General features: G+C 24.5%; 2 protein-coding genes across 3 annotated transcripts in view; both read right to left on the bottom strand.

The window, feature by feature from the left end:
* The window catches only part of LOC134834976 (thyroid receptor-interacting protein 11), a 37,890-nt gene extending 21,601 nt beyond the window's left edge, over positions 1 to 16,289 (bottom strand). Inside the window, exons 1-2 of one of the 2 annotated variants that reach the window (XM_063849812.1) lie at positions 15,918 to 16,289; positions 13,346 to 13,453 (exon numbers count right to left, since the gene is read on the bottom strand). In XM_063849812.1, coding sequence (XP_063705882.1) covers positions 13,346 to 13,453; positions 15,918 to 16,103 — 294 coding nt within the window. In that variant the 5' untranslated portion in view covers positions 16,104 to 16,289. Of the gene's footprint in view, positions 1 to 3,317; positions 3,582 to 13,345; positions 13,454 to 15,917 lie in introns of those variants that run through there. The other variant, XM_063849813.1, reaches the window with a different exon arrangement.
* A 451-nt stretch (positions 16,290 to 16,740) lies between these two features.
* Positions 16,741 to 21,446, bottom strand: LOC134833961 (glycerol kinase). Its single transcript, XM_063848470.1, has 5 exons — positions 21,257 to 21,446; positions 21,132 to 21,169; positions 20,682 to 20,940; positions 18,260 to 19,546; positions 16,741 to 16,998 (listed from the first exon to the last, which is right to left on the bottom strand). The coding sequence occupies exons 1-5, from the start codon at positions 21,288 to 21,290 to the stop codon at positions 16,784 to 16,786; spliced, it is 1,833 nt and encodes a 610-aa protein (XP_063704540.1). The 5' UTR covers positions 21,291 to 21,446; the 3' UTR covers positions 16,741 to 16,783.
* Positions 21,447 to 21,460: the final 14 nt, after the last annotated feature.

Consider the following 21,460-nt stretch of genomic DNA (forward strand, 5'->3'; position numbering starts at 1 on the left):
ACAGGGTCGAAAATACTTTTGACTAAAATTTAAATAAAAAATAAACTTCTTAAGCTTTTAATAAAAAAAAAATAAAAAATATTTTGAATTTTTTTTCTTAAGCTTTTTATTTTTTTTAACTTAAGCTTAAGTTAAAAAAATTATAAATTTTTTTTGACTTAAAATTCGACTTAAAATTTTTTTTTAACTTAAGATTTTAATTTTTATCTCAAGCTTAAGTCAAAAAAATAAAAAAATATTGATAGAAAATTTTGACTTAAGAATTTTTTTTTAACTTAAGCTTAAGTTTTTTTAAATTTTTTTTGACTCAAAACTTGAATTAAATTTTTTTTAAGTTAAGATTTTAATTTTTACCTCAAGCTTAAGTCAAAAAAATTTTAAAAATATTCATAAAAAATTTTGATTTAAGCTTAAGTTAAAAAAATTAATAAAAAATATTTTTAGAATAATTTGACTTAAAAATTTTTGAAATTAAGATTTTAACTTTTATGTCAAGCTTAAGTCACAAAATTAATGAAAAAAATTTTGTAACTTAAAATATTATTTTTATCTTAAACTTAAGTCAAAAAAAAAAATGTAGGAAATTTTAACTTAAGTTTCCTGTTGAACTTAAGCTCAACTAGAAGAAAAGTCAAATGTAATATTTTTTAAAAGTTTAAACTTTACGACCATTTTTGGAATTTTTTTTTGTGAATTAAGTTATTTTTTTATCTAACTTAACGTGACTTATTTAAAAGCTTAAGGACTTAAGGAAAATTTTATTTAGTTTTGACTTCAAAGTTTAAAGTCAAGAGTTAAAAGTTAGTCAAAACTTAAATAATTTTTCCTCTTAAGTCCTTAAGTTTTAAAATAAGTCACGTTAAGTTAAATTAAGTTCAAATTAATTTACAGAAAAAAAAACATTTTTAATTAATTTAATTTTTAAAAAATTAGGTAAATATTTTTTTCCAAAAAAAAACTGGTAAAAAAAAATTTTTTGGAAACAAAATAAATTTTCTTAAAATTAAGCTTAAGTTAAAAAAAAATTTCTTAAGTCAAAATTTAAAAAAAAAATTTTTTAGCTTAAGTCAAATTATTTTTTGACCCTGTAAAATTAAACTTACAAGAAAAAAGTCGCTCTACATGTTTTATTAATAATTATATTTACTTTTTTTTTACATTTTTTCTGTAAAGTCTTCGTCTTCCTCTCATAACTTAAGCACACAAAAAATAATCTAGTTCTCTTTCTCACATACGTTTTTTATTGTTTTCCTTGCATATGCATTACGAAACATGTAAATATCGTAAAAACAAACACAGAGAAAGCGCTGTTCTTGCTTTTTTCTATCTGTCGGTTCAAACCGCACCGAGACACTCCAAAAAGGAAGTCTAGTCTAATTTTCTGTTAAATATTCAATATCCGATATTTTAACATGTCAAAAAAATAAACAAAACTGATAAAGCACATCAAAAAATAAAATTCCATACAAATAAATAAATGAACACAAAAAAGGTAAAAAAAATAAAATTTTTAACACATTTTGTGTGTTTGTCTGCATAAAACGAAGTAAAGTAACGTCTTCGTTATTTTTTTTTCCTTTTCTTTTGTCATTCGTGCCCGGTTTACTTTTTTACGTGTAAAAAAAATGAGTTTTGTCATAATTTTTGTGCTTCATTTTTTTTTGTTCTTAACTTTTTTTTTGTACAACGGGTTGACGAGTGACTTGAATGCATCATTTTTTGTCAACTTTATTTCTTTTTGTTGTTTTCGGCAATTTTGGAGTTATTTTGAGAAGCGAGTATGAAGTTCAACTTTGAAATTAAATAAATTAAAGAACAATTGGGTTTTAATTGGGATTTTTAGAATTTGAGATCTGCAGTGATTTTTTAAACAGAAAATTGTTTAAAGTTTATTTTTGAGTAAAAATTCCTTTTAAAGCAATATTTTTTTTAATTTTTGGACTGAAAAGTAATTTTTTTTTTATTTTTAATTATTTTAATTATAATTAATATTTTAATTAATTTTATTTTTTTTGTAAAATAAAAATTTTAATTAATTATAAAATTTTAATTTAAAGTTATTAAAATATTTTTTTACGAATTTAATAGATTTTTTATTTTATTAAATTTTGAATTATTTAATTTTAAATTAATTTTTCTTTATATTTAATTGTATATTTTAAATATTATTTTTTTTATTAATAATTGATATTTTTAATTTTAACTATTGAAATATTTAAAAAAAAATGAGAAATAATATAATAATTAAGAAAAATAATAATTTAGAATTTTTTTCTTGTAAAAAAATATTTTTTTAAAAATTTGTCGAAACATTAATTTTTTCCATATTTTTTAAAATTTAATTATTTTTAAAATAAAATAATTAAATTATTCAAAAATTAAATAATTTTAAAATTAAAGATAGAAAATTTACTTCTTTTGCATAAAAAAATTACAAAAAATATTTTTAAAAATTTATTTTTTTTTCTAATTTGATTAATTTTTTTTTTAAACAACAACAAAAAATATTTTATAAAAATATTTAACGGACAGACATCAAAAAATCCCCTCATTACCATTTTCCTCTTTCAAACACTTTTTGACCTTTGATAGGGACACAAACGGTAAAAACACTTTTTTATTACAAAGAACAAAACTGACACTCACTCCGACTTAACTACCACTAATTTACTGCTGTTTTACCGAAAAATCCATTTAAAAAATGCCAAATTAAGCATTAATCAAAAAAGTCAATGAATTTTTGTTATTTTTAAAACGTAAACTCAGCAATTCCAGGTTTTTAACTTTAATTATTCGAAATAAACAAAAAACAAAAAATTCTTTCTTCAATAAAAAAAAAATCGCAATTAAAAATGTGAAAGATGCTCTTTTGTGAAATTTACCGCTTGTAAGTCGAAATTATCTATTTTTGTTTGTTGTCGTGATATTTTTAGTGATAAGATATGATGATGATCCAGAAAAGCGAGCAAACGGTATTTTTATCATCAAATATTTTTTTTCTGTTATTGTCGACATTTTTTTAATTAATTTTTTTTTATCATACACATAAAAATAAATGTATTTTTTTCGTTATTTTTTTCCAATAATTTATTTATTGTCATAAAATATTTTTTTTTATGAAAACCGCATTGAAGCACGTGGCAATTGTTCGTTTATCGGATTTGCTTAAATTTCTTGTTCTAGATTTGTTTTTTAGTGTAATAAATACGATGAAGTAATTAACTTTGTGAGTCACTTGCTGTTTCCTGTGACATGATGATGACCATGTGGCGGAGAATTTATCAGAAAAAAAATTGTAAAAAATATTATTTTCTTACCTCGTTGTGCAAAAATCTTTTTTTCCGGGATTTTTCATAATTTTTTATTTTTTTTGATTTTTTTTTTAATTAATTTTAATTTTTTTTTATTTTTTAATAAAAATTTTTAATTGTTTTTTTTTAATGTTTCAGGTTGACGTCAAAAAAAATTTTTTTTTATTTTAATTTTTTTAAATAGATGAAAAAAACGTTCAAAGTGTTCAAAAAATGAATAATATTTATTTTATTATTTTTTTTAGTTCCCACAAGCACAACCGCTCGATGCAAGGCTCAAATAACAACTGCCTATTCGGTTATTTGCATGCTCGCTAACAACTTGCCTGGTTATTCCAACACACTGCTAATGACGATGTCAACGACAAACCGTGGCTCTGTACGTAAAAACACACACAAATGCAAGCCCTGATGGATTACCGCGTGTACGGAACTGGCTTCGTGATATATGAGAATAGAGGTATTATTTTTATTGTGTGTGCATGAGTAAAAAAAAAGTGTTTTATTATATATTTTAACTTTTTTTTTTTGTATTTCGAGTACTTTTTTTTTTGTCAAAGTTTAAACGCGACATATTGTTGTTTTATTAAGTACCGATATGTGTGCGATTGCTTGTGAGCGTGGAGCGTTACGGGTAATTTTCTTTCGTGTGAATGCACATTTATTCGGTTTTTTCTTCGTTTTAAGACGCATGTGAGCTAAAGAACTTTTGAAAATTGACTCGGAAGTGGGTTACGAGGATTAAGGTGGAAAATAAATATTTGTAAGGGGCGATGATCTTGTTTTGTGTGCAAGATTTTATGTCACACGAGATTTTTTTTAGATGCAAAAAAATAAATAAAAATTTAATAAAATTGAACAGTTAATTAATATATTTTTTTCATTAGAAATTGACTTAACTTAATTTTTGTATTCAATTAATTTTTATTTTAAATTATTATTTAATTAAATTTAATTTTTTTTTTTTAATTTTTTAAAACTATAATTTTATTTAAAAAAAATTATTAGCTTATCTGAAAACGAAACTTCTAATTTTTTTTAATTTAACAATTTATTTAACAAGTTTAAATAATTTAAAAAAAAAATAAAAAATAATAATAAAGTATAAAATCATTTTATGAATCATATATTTTAATTATAATTTACTAGATAAGATTTATTTAAAATTTTATTGTTCTTTAAAATATTTAATTAAAAAAGATTCAAAAGATTTCATTTTTTTTTAATTTTATTTTTTAAAATTATTTAAACTTTTTAAATAAATTGTTAAATTTAAAAAAAAATCTGCTTTTGGAAATTAAAATTTAAAAATAAAAAATTTTATGATAATAATTTTTATCAATTTTTTTTCAATTTTGAGATTTTTTTTTTCAAAAATTAAATAAATAAATAAAATTAAATTAAATAAAATTTATATTTATTTAAAATTTTGTTGTTCTTTAAAATATTTAATTAAAAAAGATTCAAAAGATTTCATTTTTTTATTTTAATTTTATTTTTAATTTTTTTAAACTTTTTAAAAAAAATTTAAAATAAAAAAAAATTATCAATTTTTGAGAATTAAAAATTAATTTTTTTCTTAAGAAATTTTTGACAGGTTTTAACAATTTTAAAATTTTTTTACAAAAATTAACTAGTAAATTAAATAAAATTAAATTAATTTATATAAATAAATTTTTATTTTTGTCATACTTTGCAGTCATTAAAAAAATAACTTTTTCAAAAATTTTAAAATTCAAATACAGAAAGTTTAAAAATATTCTTTTTAGCTCCTTTAGAGAAAAAATAAAAGTTATTTAAATATTTTATAAAAAAAAAATTAAAAATATTTGGAGTCTCACATATTTTTTTATATTTATTAAATAAATTAATTAATTTTAAATAATTATAATATTAAATTTTTTAAAAAATAAAATTTATTAATTAATTAAAATAATTCTTCAGAATGAATTATTAATTTTATTTTATTATAAATCTTGACAAAAGAAAATTTTTCAAAAAAAAAAAAAATTGTAAAAAATATCATCTTTAAGTTTTTGACAAAATTTAACAAAAAAAAAATTTTTTTTCTTTGATCAAAAATATTTTTAAAAAATGTTAAAAATTTCTTTAATATGAAAAAATCTATTTCAGCAAAATTTTTTTTAAAAATTCATGTAAAAAAATCTCAAATCTAAATTTTATTCATGAACCCATTTCACGACAAATCTCCCTCTGTGTTGCATGTAACATGCCTCTTTCATGCAAATTTACGGAAAATAACCATGCACAATTATTGTAAATGACACAGAAAAAAATTTCCTCATACAAGAAAAAAAATTGAGTGATTATTTTGTGCAGCAACATCAAGTTCTCCTGTCAAATTTTGCCCTTTTACGCTGATTTACAAAGGCTACATTTGTTAAAAATCAACATGAACTGCGTGGATGTGAAGGTTTGTGTTCTAACACTTTGTTGCCTGCCTTAACTTCGCGATGGAAAAACGACACGCTTCAGCTTCTGTAATTTTAATGCATTCATGTGTTGTGTTCGGATAAATTGACTCGTTCGTAGAGGTCTCTGGCAATAATAAAAATCTTTGTGTGTTTCTGTGTTTGACAACATGACAACCATTGTCATTGAAATAAAATAAAAAAAAATAATATTTGTAAAAAAAACCACACAAAAGAATTACAAATTGCATGTTTTGTTGCTAAACAGCTCGCCGTATAGCTCGCCGCGTCGCGTACCAAAGTTCTTATTTTAATGACTAGAATAATATCGCAGCGAATGTTTATGTAGATTACGTAAGCAGGTGGTAATGCACAATTTTTAGAGGCTCTTTTTCTTTATCTTTTTTATGGTTATGTCACGCAAGTTTTGCGTTTGAAGATTTGTTTCCGCAAGTCGATGCAGAAAATTGATCGAATTTTCATCGAAGAATCGATGCGCAGTGAAAAAAAAAACGTGGCAACAATGTGGAACAAATATTTATTGTCATTCATTCCAAAGTTTAATTTCGCGTGAAAAGTGTTTCACGATCCTGCTGCCGATAACGATAAATGAATGTGTTTGGAGTTATTAGAACAATAGGTGTCGTAAAATTTTTTTTTAGAGGTAGAATTTTTCAAGTGTTTTATGACACGAGATCGCATTTTTTTAGTGAATTATCAGAATTTTTCATTGATGAAAGAATTTTGCCCATATATTGCCCATTTAATGCCCTTTAGCAACTCTTCATATTTTTTTCAGATTTTTTGGCTTGAAGAATCAATTTTGCCCATTTAATGCCCTTTTGTAACATTTCAATAGCAAATTTCAGTTTTTTGGGCTTGAAGAATGAATATTGCCCATTTGATGCCCTTTTGTTGCCCTTCAAAGGAAAAATTTCAGTTTTTAGGGCTTGAAGAATGAATTTTGCCCATTTGATGCCCTTCAAAGTAAAAAATTTAGATTTTCGAGCTTTAAAAATAAATTTTGCCCATTTGATGCCCTTTTGTAACCCTTCAATAGAAAATTTAAGTTTTTAGGGCTTGAAGAATGAATATTGCCCATTTGATGCCCTTTTGTAGCCCTTCAATATAAAATTTCAGTTTTTTGGGCTTGAAGAATGAATATTGCCCATTTGATGCCCTTTTGTTGCCCTTCAAAGTAAAAAATTTAGATTTTCAAGCTTTACGAATTGATTTTGCCCAATTGATGCCCTTTGTAACCCTTCAAAGTCAATTTTCAGATTTTTTGCACTTGAAAAATTAAATTTGCCCTTTTGTTACCTCTCAAAGGGAAATTTTAGATTTTAGGGCTTGAAGAACACATTTTTTGTATCTTAATGAATTTTAAAAGCTCCAAAGATGAAAATATTGTTAACTGGATGATTTTGCAGCAAGAATGATCAAAAGCTTGAACTTTGAAGGAATTTTTCAAATCTTTTCTTTAATGATCAAAATTTACCATCTCTTTTTCATGTTTACAGACAGACCCAAAATCATTCCAATTATTCCAAACCAAGCTTATTTTTGAATTGCATTTCCATTTTTCACGCAATATCGCACGCTTAAAAGACCACCTAAAACCTAAAAAAACCTAAAATGACCGTAAAAGGTGACACAAAACAATATTTTTCGAAAAAAAAATTACTAATAATAACCGGAAGGAAGTGCTCTTGTTTGATCACTTTTTATTTGTTTTTTTTTTTTCGTTTGTCCTCCCAGTCGATCGCTGTTTGAAAATAATGTTGTTCAAACACTAAAACTACGTGTAATTGTTTTCATTTTTAACACTTTTTCTAACGAAGAATGCGCGTTTCACTTTATGGATGGCCCGCTTTATGCTCATCGTGCGTCAAATGCGTCACTTAATGATCGCTTCGAATTCTTTATCATTTCGAACAAATTTTTTGAAAAAATATGTGAAGAACACCTTTTTACTTGAACAATAAAAAAAGGCAAAGTAGCAACAGTCGCCATTTGTCGACGTTGTCGTCGTTCGTTGCTCGCGAAGTAATCATGAATATAAATATATGTCATTCCAATTTTACGACACTTTGTGTTTAATTTTAATGTATCAGCGTTAGCTTTATTATTATTAAATATGCAAATAAAACATTTTTTTCGCTGGCAAAAAAAAAGCGCATTGTTGTTCGAGTCTTGAGCATATTTGCGGATATCGAAGTCAAACACATGCACACAAGTTCTAGTTAGGTTAAAGCGGTGATGATAATTATTGTTTAGCGCATTTTATTTGTTTAGCAGCATGATGCGATGATTATATGTCCTAGTTTTTAATTTTCTGCTGTTGCAATTTTTTTCTTTTTTGAAGTGAAGTAACAGTTGAAGGGCGATTTATCTTTTGAAGGTGTTTTAATGGAAAAATTTTCGAAGCTCTTCAATTTATTTTTAAAAATTGTAAAAAAAAATTTGGAAATTATTTAAGCTGTTCTAAAAAAAAAAATTTTTTTTTAGTTATTGAAGCATATTTTCTTTAATTTTTTAAAGTAATTTTTTTATTTAAAATAATTTTTAAAAAACATTAAACTATTTAAAATTTTTAAAATTAATTAAAATTTAAAAAAAAAATTAATAAATTTTTAATAAAATTGAATTAAAATTTAATTACCGTAATTATTTATATTTATGTTAATTGAAAATTAAAAAATTTTAAAATTAAATGAAACAAAAAATTAAATAAATTAAAGAAGGCTAATTTTGAAAAAGAAAAACAATTTCTCTTAAATTTTTAACATTTTTAAACATTTTTTTTAACAAATTTTAGTTGTACTTTTAAATGTTTTTGACACAAAAATGATAATTTTAAAATAAAAATACATAAAAGTACAAAATTAAATTTTCAAATATTTTAAAAAATTTTCAAAAATTAGAATTTTATGTTAAGAGAACGAATTTTGACTTCCATTTTCGTTAAGATGATTTTTAAATTCTCTTAGCATTATGTAGATTACGGTAATATTATTAAATCAAATTAAGATTTATTTTATTTATTTATTCATTCGTGTTTAATTAAAAATCAAAATAAATTTAATTTTTTTATTTTTAAATATATTTTTTAAAAAATTATAAAAAAATGTTGATAACCAAAATTTTTGAAAATTAACAAAAAAAAAATTTGCTTTTATTCACATAATTTTTAAAATTTAATTTTTGTAATTTTTATTTAAAATATTTAAACCACATAATTCAACGAGATTTATTCTTATTAACTATTTTTTTTTAATTTTTGTAAAATTTTTAGTTTATTTTAAAAATTTGTTGCTAATGTTAATAAATTTTTTTTATCAGAAAATCAGCTTCTTTCTTAAATTTCTCAAGATTTACTCCGAATGAATTTTTTAGAATATTTTTATTATTAATTTTTTTTTCAAATTTGACTGATTTTCTAAATTTATGACGAGTTATCCGAAAAATTTTATCGATCCTGCGAATTTATTGAATTTTTTGCAATTTAGGGGAAGATGGGGTAATTTCAGACACGGGGCTATGTTCAAACAGCAATTTTCTCCATGTTCCGGATTGAAAATCAAAAATCTAAAAATGTCAAAATGACGGCATTTTAAGGCCAACTAAGCTCCCAAAAACAAATTTTGAAATTTTTTTTCAAATTTTGAGAAAATTAGGAAAATGTGTTTTTGAGGGTGTTTTGTAAATTTTCAACTTTTTACTAAAATGGCCCGGAAAAATATAAACCTACTAAAGCTTTCTTGATTTTGTAAAAAATTAATAAATAAATTTTAACTTTTTACCAAATTTATTTTTTAAATTTCATAAATTTTCCATTTAAAAATTTTAAATTAACTTAATTTATTTTAATTAATTTCTAATTTAAAAATTTATTAATTTTATTTTTAAAATTTAATTTAATTTAAATTTAAATTTTTTTAATTGTCAACTAAATTTTCTTGAATTATTTCAAGGTTCTTTAATTTAATTTAAATTAATTTAATTTAATTTTTTTTTCTCACACAAATAATTCTTTTAAAGACAAAAACTAAGAAAAAAAATTAAAAGAAAATTATTTTTCTTTAAAAAAAAAAAATTCATAAACTCGGTTAAAAAACTAAAGAAAACCATTTATTTCAATATTTACCACACTTTTCCATGCTTCGATCAAATAAAATGCAACGAATGTGTGTGTTTATGTGTGACAACATGATTAATATGCAAATGAGGCTCGTCAACTCGATTGTTTGCTTTTGTGGATGGAAAACCAGCTTGCAACTTGAATTTTTTTTTTGTGAACGCACGCTCGTGAATATTAATTAATGTTCCTTTTTTACACGACGTTAGTTTAATTTTTTTTCTTTGAATTAAAAAAGGATCTTCGGACGAACAAAAAGTAATTTTAATAAAAATTATTGTTAGCACTTGCCCTGATTTTCTGCGGTAACTCGTCAAAACATGCAACTGGTTTCTTTGTTTTTCTTTCATTTTTTTTCTAATTTTTTCTTTTATGAAACTCGCGACTTGGGGACTTAATTTATGCAGAAATAATAACGGTGAAATGAGCAGCACTTATGCTGGTCGTTCTCTTTTTATATCGCACGATAACCACAAACGGCGGTCGTAGAAAGGGGTTGATAAGGCCCTCATCGTGGGATGAGGAAAAAATTTATTAGAAGCTTATCGACGATGACAAAACACAAAAAAAAAGACAAAATCCAGCTGTAAATAGAGCAAAATTTTTCTATTTCACCTGTCATCGAAGGGGAACATCTGTATCAATAAAAAAGAGCGTCATTCCGATAAAATCCCCAGAAAAAAAAACTTTTGATTGATAGATAAAAACGAGCAAACACTCGCGCACTCACATTTCCACTGATAACCTTATTTTGCGGCGCGATAAGATATTTAGAGACAAAAAATGCGTTATTACAGTGCAAACCAGCCAACCGACCAATCTATCACTTTTTCACAATAATTTCGTATCGGGCTCATAGAGGTGCTGATTAGAAGCCAACAACGACGACAAAAAGACAGGAAATAGCTAATGAGCATGCAAACATTATTTTTTTTTTTTAAATGAGTCTCTTTTCTTTTAACGCACTGATAGTTTTTTCGGTGAAGCACGGAACAGGTCTATTAATGCTATCAAAACAACACACACGGAAAAAAGACACACGAGGGGGACTCGTCGTATGGGAAAATCGGTGATAAGGATGGAAGTCACTAACTAGTGTGAATGATGGGTAATTACGTGCGTTAAAAACACAAAATTGGTGATAAAAAGAGGTCGTTTAGAGTTAATTTGACGACGAAAAACAGAAGCAGGTGAAATGAAATCGGATTTTTTTTTTATTGGATTTTAGATTTTGGAATTATTTTGATTTAACTACAACTTTATTTAAGAATTTTTTTTTGTCACAAAAAATTTGTTTGAAAAAAATTAAAAAAAAACTAATTTTTATTTACTAAATTTTTGACGATTTTGAACGTTAATCGTTAATTGAAGATATTAAAATAATTTTTACTTTTATTATTTTAAGTTTTTAAGTCAAAATTTAAATAAAATTTCACAAAATAAAAATTTAAGAAAAAATAAAAAATTTCTTCATTTGACTCATTTTTTCATCAAATTTTCGATAATAATTTGTTTTTAAAGCTAGTAAAGTTTATATTAATATAATTTTAATGTTTACTGGAACATTATTATTTTTTTAATCAAAAAGTAAGAATTTTTTTTTCCAAAAAATGTCAAAATTTTTCCTTATTTTTTTATTATTTTTATTTTTCCCCCTGATTTTTTTCGGCAAAATCGGAGGAGGAGGCGACATAAAGTGAAATAAAAGTGAAATAATTAAATTTAATGGCCTAATTTATTTTATTTATTTATAAAAAATTAATTTGCAAAAAATAATATTTTAAAATTAAAATCGAAAAATTAAAAAAAATAAATATTTATACTTTCATATAAAAAAAAATTATTGATGATTTAAAAATTTTGAATATTTAAGAAAAACATTTTTTTTTTTTTTTGCTAAAAATATTTAAAATTAATTTAAGAGTTGGTTTGAATATTTCTTAAAAAATGCTAAATTTGCTATAAAATATGTTTTTAATTTGATTCTTTTCATAAAATTCAGAAAATCATTGGAATAAATTAAAATATATAGAAAAAAAAATATAGAAAGAAGTATTAAGATTTTTAAAGTAATTAAAATTTATTTTTTTTTCATTATTTTTGTTGAAAAAATATTTTTTTTAGAATTTTAAATTTTTTGAAAATCTATTTGAAAAATATTAAAAAATTAAAATTTTTAATTCAAAAAAAAAAATTGAAATTCTAGAAAAAAAAAATTTTTTCAACAAAAAATATTGAAAAAAAAAAATTAAAAATTAATTACGTTAAAAATCTTAATAAAATTTTATTGCATTTCGTAAAGTAAATTCTATAAAAAATTAAATCTTTTTTTCATAAATATTTTCACCTAAAAAACACTTTTTATTTTCTTGAATTTGAATTAAAAAAATTAAATTAAAATATTTTGTAAATACTTTTTTAAAAAAGTTTTTTAGAACTTTGATTTTTCTCGTATTCGAAAAATTTTTAATTAATATTTTTTACTAATTTTAATTTTCATTAATTAATATTCAGTTAAATTTTTTTAATTTTAAATTTAATTTAATATTTTTTTACAAAATTTTAAATTAATCATATGAAATTAAATCCATTAAATTTAAAATAATTTAATTAAAATTTAATTATTATTTAAAATTTTTTTATTAAACAAATCCTCAAATAAATTAAAACCTCAAAAAATTACTTTTTGTTTGCTTTTTAATTTAATTTTTAGCTCTTTTGATTCAAAAAATTATTTAACTTTAATATTAATTTTAATTATTTAATATTAATTTAATTTATTTTTTTTAACATTTGTATAAAATGGTCCTAAAAATTTTGAAAATCAAAATAATAATTTTTAATTACTTTTGACTCAAAATCCTTCAAAAAGTCCTCAAATTCCTCAATTTCCATTAAATTCCCTTTAACAGTTCATAACTTGAAACAAAAGTTCGCTCCATACAACTAAAAATAATTTTACCCACAAGAACTTTATTCCAAAACGTTTCCACAAACACACAAACTTCTTATCTCCAACATTTTTTTACCATAAAAACCTAATAATAAACATGAACAAACGTCCATTCCCCTTTAGCAAACACGAAATTTACGATAAAAACTTTGTGACTTTGTGTTGCTTCATTTTATTCCGTAGAGCGAGCAACAAATGAGGGTCAAACATGAATCAGTCGGCTTTGGAAGTCCCGTGAACACTTTTCGTTCGTTTTTATCTTCTTTGCTGGCTTGTCACAGAGAAAAATACATAAAAATTCCTTATCAAAAGGCAAACACACAACGTCAGACATTTTCAGACTTGTTGTTCAAACAACGGTTTCATTTTATTTTATTTCATTTTTTCATTTCGAGGTGCGGAACGTTTTTCAAGTTTATTGTATCTCGCGCAGCGAACGAAACATTGATCGATAACTCCCGAGATTTTTAGATAAAAATTTTTATTTAATGAAATTTTTTTTTGGACTCACCGTTGCTGGTTTTGAGCTCCCGCTCGTACTGCTGGCTTCAATTGACTTGATTTGTTGTTGTTGCTGCTGCTGTTGGAGCTCGGCGATTTGTTTCCTTAACGTCATGAGCTGCAAAAAAAAAGTTTTTATCGATATTGTAAATATTTCAACCAAAACAAATATCTGTTATCGCAGAAAAAAAAAGTTAATTTAGTTAATTTTGCTTGGAGTAGAACCACGTCATCCGTTTGTTTTTTCTCCCTAATCAGATCGAATCGACCATTAAATAAAGAATTACGATAAAATTTGCGATTTTTCAGTGTGTGAGTGAGTGAATGTAAAATTTTAACGGAATGTAAATTTAGAAAAATCATAAAAATATTTTAAATTAATAAAAAAAAAATTAAATTAAATTTAAAAATAAAAATTTAATTTAAAAAATTTGATTTAAATTTAATTAAATTTTAATTATTTTAATTCATTATTTTAATTATTAAAAATTAATTAATTTGAATTAAAAATGACTAAATATTTTTTTAATAAAATTTTAAAAGTTTTTAAAAAATTAAATTTAATTTAATTAAATAATGAATTTAATTTGAATTATTAATTAAATAAATTAAATTTTAAAATTAATTTCGATACCTATAATTTAATTTAATAATTTTAATTTTCATTTAAATAAAAATAATAAAATTTTCTTAAATCAATCATTTTTTTAAATAAAAAATAAATTAATTATTAATAAATAAATTTTATTAAAATAATTGTTTTTAATAAAAAAATAAATTTAAATAATTAATTTATTTTAAATTATCAATTTTTTCATTTAATTTTTTTTTTTTAATTTTCTATTAAATTTATTTATTTTTTATTTATTCTTTTATTTTTTATTTAATAATTTTTTAAAATTAAAATTTGTAAAATTTTTTAAAATTGGCTTAATTTAGATTTTTTTATTATTATTTTTTTTTTTTAATTAAATCTAACAATTTAATTTTTTTCCATCTCTGCCAACAAAAGAACGAACACATGGTTCTTAAATCCCATAAAAAAATGTTTTTGAATGATTAATTTTTAATGTTTGATATCAAACGTCAATTTTTTTTATGCAAACAATATTAAAAGCATATCAATGTTGTTTGCTCACGAGTACATACGGAGCTTTATCGCAGAAAAAAATGGACTGAAATAACGAAATTATGTATTTCGAAAGATTTATGTCACGGAAATTAAGTGGCGTAAGCACTGGAAATAATTGATTTCTATTGTTTTGCAGTTAGAATGCATCGATGGATGAGGGAATTTGGGTCATGGCGGTTTGGGATGCTTGTCCTTAGCTCATGGGGTTTCAGAATTTAATGAATTTTTCAAAAAATTATGGTTTTAAAAAGATTTTTCAAAAAACCTACTTTGAATTTTTAGGGTTTAAAGGTGAAATTTTGATGAATTTTTTATTCAGATTTCAAAAAATGAAGTTTTTTTTAAATTTTGCCAAAAAATATTATTAAAAGGCAATTAAAACGTAATTTAATGACTTTTTTCTGAAGAATTTTAATTTTTATGGAAAATTCTTTAAATTTTAGGATCCGAATGGAAACTTTTTCCTTTTAAACTGATTTTTTTTTACATAATTTTGATTTTTAGTTGAATTTTTCCGGATTTTATAGATAACTTTTGTGATTTTTTCATTATTTCTACAAAAAAATCTTTTAGCTTTTATATCTGAGAATAGTATAAAGCTCTTAATTTCATAATTTTCACAGTCAAATTGTTCTAAAGCATTAAATTTAAACTTTTTGGTATCAAAAATAAGGTTTTTATGTGGAAATTTCCAAAAATTGATTTCTGCGAGAACCTTTGAGTGTTACTAAGAGCTTCAAAAATTCATTTTTGCTCAAAAATAAACCAAAAAGTCTCTCCAGAGATTAAAAATTGCTCAAATTGGCTTTTTCATAGAACGAATTTCTTCAAAAAAATTTTACAAATATCTTCAAAAAAGATTCTTGAGCCTTAAAATCTATTAAAAAATCATTTAATGACGGCTTTCTGAGCAATTTTCTGATTTTCATAAATTTTTTTTGACCACATAAAACTTCAAACGGGGCTTAAAATTTCTCTTTTAATTGAAAAAATTAAAAAATGAGCCTTTACAGAACATTTTTAAATCAATTTTAATTCAAAATGGCTCAAAAACTTAATTTTTCATTAAAATTTGCTGCAAAATCTCTTTTGATAGTCAATAAAATCCGATTTCGAAGCTCTTACTTATGAGAAGAGACTCTTGAGACTTAAATTCGGGCCTTTAATGAAAACTTCTTGAACTGACATCGAGCGTCAAGTCATTTATCTGAGCTAAAAATGAAAATTTTGATTGATTTTCTACTTAGAACGTCCCTCAAGGATATAATTTTTCGTCCTTCACTTGAAATTTTCAATTTTCTCGTCATTTTCAGCTGATTTCCATTCATTCCTACTAAAAATTGTCCCAAAACCACAAAATCCCGTTCTCCGATTTCTGCTTCTTTGTTCTGCGTCGCAAATATCTTCACGTCTTGCACTAAAAATTTTATCTTTTCGCAAAATAACTCACCTCTGCATCTTGCGTCGCCACTAAACTCGCCATTTCCTGCAATTGTTGTTCCTGCAATTCCTTTTGTTTCGCCTTTTCCGTGTCGGAAGCCTCGGACGACGTTTCTGGCATGTCGGGAGCCAAAACTTCTGTCGCGAAATGCGTGACTTCATCTTTAATTTTGGACAAATTCTGTAGCCACGACATATTTATTGCTGTTTCGCAGTCTTTTAATTGTCACTTTTTGCTCGGCGTTGGGTGTCCTCGTGCACGAAGGATCTCGAACGGATGCGATTTCGCAAAATTTCTCAATAAATTGGTTACGCGGCAATTTTCGGATAAAAAAAAACAATTTTTTTTACATGCAAAGTTGAAGTTTCTTTTGCAATTTCTTTGCTGTTGTCGTGTTGTAAATATTATTAAGCCAATTCGAGTTTGGAAAATTATTTTAGGAACGCACCCCGTGAAAAAAATTCTGAAAAAAATTATAAATTTTTGTTAAAAATTTTTTGTTTTTCAATTTTTAAGACCTACGAAGCCAAAAAATTTTTAAAAAAATAAAAAAAAATAATTTTTTGTCCAAAATTTGAATTTTTCTCCCCCAAATTGAGCCACTGAGCGATAAATTTTTTTTTTTTAAATTCATTTTCGCCTATTTTGCCGTCATGGGAGTGCGTTCGGAAACCAAATTTCTGTAATTCCACTAAAACTTCATTCAAAAATTTTTTCCGTTACATCCAAAAAAAATCCTTTCTAAATTAAACAATTTTTCTATTTTGTTTATTTTTTCTACAATTTAACGATCTCTAAATAAATAACGACTAGTAACGATTGTTTCCATTTCTTTTCTTTAGGTTATGGCATTCTTCGGTCTAGTTGCTCCAAGTTCACTTCTTCTGAAGCATCTCAGCGATCAGTAAAATGGTAAAAGAGGTAAAGAGGAAAATTGTTCCGGGAATTGAGTAACTGACGGGTCTTTCGTTACTTTTGTCTCGGAAAAGCGTCATTTCGTCGGAATCGGGGTTACTGGAGTCCTTGCTTTGCTCAAGCCGAAGGGATTTTTGCACAGCTTTCATCCAGCGGGCGAATTTTGCGTCACGTTCTACGAGAGAAAAAAAATAAATTTTTGTTAGAAATTAATTTTGAAAAATTTAATGGAAATTTTTATAAAATTATTTTGAAAAAATTTAACAAAAAAACATTTAATGTAGGTTTTTTTTGGAAAAATATTAAAATAATTTTTTTTTTATTTTCTTTAAAAAAATTTTTTTTTTGTTAAAATAAATTTAAATTAAAATATTTAATAAAAAATATTTAAAATATTTATAAAAAATTTAAATATTAAATTTTTTAAAAATTTTTTTATTTTATTTAATTTAATAATTTAAATTTCTTATTATTTATTATAATTTTTTTTTTTTTTTTGATGAAATCATTAAAAGCATTTTTAAAAAATCATTAAGTTAATTGAATTTTTAACTTTTTTAATTTAATTAATTAATTAGTATAAATATATTTTTTAAATTAATTTTTTTTAATTAATTATTATTAAAAAATAAATTTTTTCAAAATATTAAATTAATTTTTTTTAATTAAGGCCGCTCCAAATTTTTTTCATTTTTTGTCCCCTGCCCCATTTTTAAAAAAATCCAATGGGGCAAAATAAGTTAAAAATTTCATCAAAAATGACCATTTTTTGGTCATTTTCCTTACTTTTTCAAGGAATTGTCAAAAATTTTTTAAAATATTGTTAATTTTTAAAATTTTTTGTGTTGAAAATCGAAATTTTAACATGAATTTTCTTCTATAAAAATTTTTTCAAAAAAATTATTTTTTAAAAATTTTTGACGGTTTTTTTAAAATTTTTTTGTTTAAATTAATTTTTAAATTTCAAATATCGATGTAAATACCACAAAAACTAAAAATATTTTTAAAATTTTGCCATTTTGTATGAAAAAGTATTTCAAAACTTTTTGCCCCCCCCCATTTTGAAAAAAATTTTTTGGGACAAAAAGTTCGAAATAAATTTGGAGCGGCCTTATTTAAATAATTTAAAAAATAAAAAAAATAAATTTAAAAAAAGAATAAAAATTAATTATTTAAGTCAAAAATTATTTATTATTTAGTTTTTTTTTTAATTTTCGAATTAGAATCAAAATTTTATTGACGATTTTAAATAAAATTAAAAAAAAATGAAAAATAACTTCAATTTAATTTAAGAAAATTAATTAAAAAGTGCTAAAAACGATTATTTTTAGCAAAATTCATGAATTTTTTGAACTTTAAATTTTTTTTGTATTAAAATTAATAAAAAAAAATTGAATTTTCGCTTCGTTAAAAGATTAAATATAAAAAATACTCACGAGAATCTCCAATGGAAGCCTGAAACACATCAACTGGCGGTACGCAATACGTCCTAAAATGATCCAAGGTGAGAATTTTCATCGCCAATCCAGCTGCCAGCATCGCTCCAAGACACGGAGGCGACGTCGTCTGCGGCTTTTCAATGGATATTCCGCACAAATCGGCAATTAACTGCAAAATTATGTTATTGTCTGCCACAATATCGCCTCCAACCAGCAACCGATCGATCGTGGGCCACATCCGACAGTCACTTTTAAGCGATTCAAGGAATTGTCGCGTCTGAAATGCAATTGCTTCGTACGTGGCATACACAATTTGTTGCGGTTTCGTCTGCGAAGTGAGTCCCGTGATGATTCCGCGCGAATTGTACTTCCAATATGGCGAATACCATCCACTAAATGCCGGTACGAAGGTAACTTCATCACAAATGGCGTCATTAACGCGCGTTCGTTGCTGCTGGAAATTATTATTAAGCAGCAAGGGGTTCAAATATGTCACGCCGGCATACGAGGAGGCGTTAATTGCTGCCGTAATTACCTGAGGATCACTATAACTATGCACTAAGGTACTGTTACATGGACTATTTGTGTTATTTGGTTGCTGTGATGGAATCATAAGAGTATCGTGAAGCCATGAAATGGCAGTTCCGGCACATGGCGCCGTGCCTTCGAGCGCATAAAACGTTTCCGCATCGGGCCCCAGCTTAAAAGCGACCGTACTGAGCAATCCGTGATCCGAATTTATGATTTCTTGGCCCGTATTGAAGAGCATCGAGCATCCTTCGTTGTAGTTGCACGTGATGGAGCCTGCTTTGACGCACAACTGACCCAAGAGAGCTGCCTGCTGATCGCCCATCATCGCCGCAATTGGGACGCCAGTCAACAAACCCGCATTCACATATCCGTAAATTTCGGCGCAGGATTTTATTTGCGGTAAAATTTTGGCGGGAATGCCAAAAAATTCTGTGAGTCGCGAGTCCCATTGCAAAGTTTCGATGTTCATGAGCATCGTTCGACTAGCGTTTGTGACGTCGGTGGCATGAACGCCGCTATCTGTGCCGCCCGTTAAATTCCATAAAATCCAGGTGTCGAGAGTCCCAAAGAGACACGTTTCTGTTTCGATGGCGTCACGAGCTTCTTTGACGTTTTCGAGGAGCCATTTGATCTTGATTGCGCTGAAACACGTGCTGAGTGGCAGTCCTGTGGCTTCTTTCAGGTAATTTATTTTGTTTTTTGTCTTCGAGAGGATGCGGGAGAGGATGTCGCCGGTCCTCGTATCACTAGAGGCTGAAAAATACAGAAAAACTTAGTGAAATTTGAAGATTTTATGATAAAATTTAATTTTAAAAATCGAATTTCAAAGAAAATTTTCAAAGTTTTTGTCGTAAGAGAAGAAAAAATTCAAAATTCTCAAGAAAAAAATTATTTTCGTTTAAAAATTAGAAACAAATAAGAAAATTTTTAAGTTTGAAACCTTTTTTGGGCAAAAAATCCAAAAATAAATAAATAAAAATAAATAAATAAAAAAAAAATAAATTCAAAATGATTATTTTGCTTATTTTTTAGAACAAAAAAAAAAGAATTTTTTTACAAAATTTTTAATCAAATTTTTTTTTAGTTTTTTAATAAATAAATAAACAAAATTAAAGTTAATTTAAATTAAATTTTCAAATAAATTAAATTTTTTTTAAAAAGCTTTTTTTTAAGCAAAAAATTCAAAAAGTCAAATAAAAAATTAAATATTTCTACTTTAAAAATGAATATTTTGCATATTTTTATGAAAAAAATAAAACTTTTACAAAAAAAAAAAAAATATTAAAAATTTAATTTTTTTATTAAATATTTTTTTCTATTATGAGAGGTTTCAGGAACAAAAAATTTTAAAAATTAAAATTAAAAAAAAAAAATAAAAATTTATTGTTGGAAATAAAATATTTTCTTCATAAATTTTAAATTTTCCGAGACAACATTTTAGAATATTTGACTAAAAATTACATTTTTCGTTTTTTTTTTAAATTAAAAAAAATTATTTTTATCTCCAAAATTTAATAAAAAATCAAAATTTTCATTGTTAAAGCCTTTTTCAGGAGCAAAATTTTCCACAAAACAATAATTTTTAATGAAATTTTTCAAATATTCTCATTCAAAATGATTTTTTTTCTCGTTTCTTTCACGTAAAAATTATTTTTTATCAAAAATTTGACAAAATTAGAATTTTTTAAATTTATTTGGAGGAAAATATTAACGAAATTTTTTCAAAAAAATATTTTTAAAAGGAAAATTTCTTAGTTAAAATTAAATTTTGCTTATTTCTTCACACAAAAAAACTTTTTTAAATAAAATTTTGACTAAAATTGAAATTTTTAAAGATTAAAAATCTTTCAAATCTACAAAATCGCCTCAAAAACTAAACCTTTCTCACCTATGGCATTATAAACCGGCAATCCCGTCTTCGAATCCCACAAAATTGTCGTTTCCCGCTGATTACAAATCCCGAGCGCGACAATATCTGCCGGATTTATGTCCAATATGAGGAGATTCTTAATCGATATTTCGATGCACTCGAGCACAGACCGCCAAATGGCATTCCCATCAAACTCCGACCATCCCGGTAAATTTGAAATTTCGGTCAGCTTCACTTCGTGACACGTCAAAATTTCGGCATTTTTCGCTGCATACACCTGTCGTTGCGAAAAAATAAAAAAAAAACGATAAAAATAATTTTTTTCTGCGATATCACACAACAAACGACAACATTGTGTCACTCGTTGATGCAATCGTATAAATTTATCCGTAAAAAGTAGCGCAAAGCTCGAAGGTCAAGGACGGCCCTCAAATTAGGTTAGATGCTTGCGATGCACTCGATACTCACCAAAAATTTGCAGTATGCATTTCCGACGTGAATCACACCTGGAAAAAAATTGCAAAAAAATAAAATTAAAATTTTTCATGAAACGCTTCGAACATCGCTTGGATGCAAAATAAAACGAAACTCACCCAGTAAATGACCAAATCTGTTAAAATTATTCATAGTTGAGAGAGTTTTCCGCTAAAATCCGAACAAAACGAGCATTTTCAGTTATTGATAGACGATAAAATTGCTTTAAAACTCCGGAGGACACAAAACTTATGTAAAAAATATAAAGGAGGCTCGTGACTTTTCCTTGTGGATTTCCTCGCTGAACCGTTTTTTACGTACCT

The sequence above is a fragment of the Culicoides brevitarsis genome, chromosome 3 (genome assembly GCF_036172545.1).
Source record: "Culicoides brevitarsis isolate CSIRO-B50_1 chromosome 3, AGI_CSIRO_Cbre_v1, whole genome shotgun sequence".
NCBI lineage: Eukaryota > Metazoa > Arthropoda > Insecta > Diptera > Ceratopogonidae > Culicoides > Culicoides brevitarsis.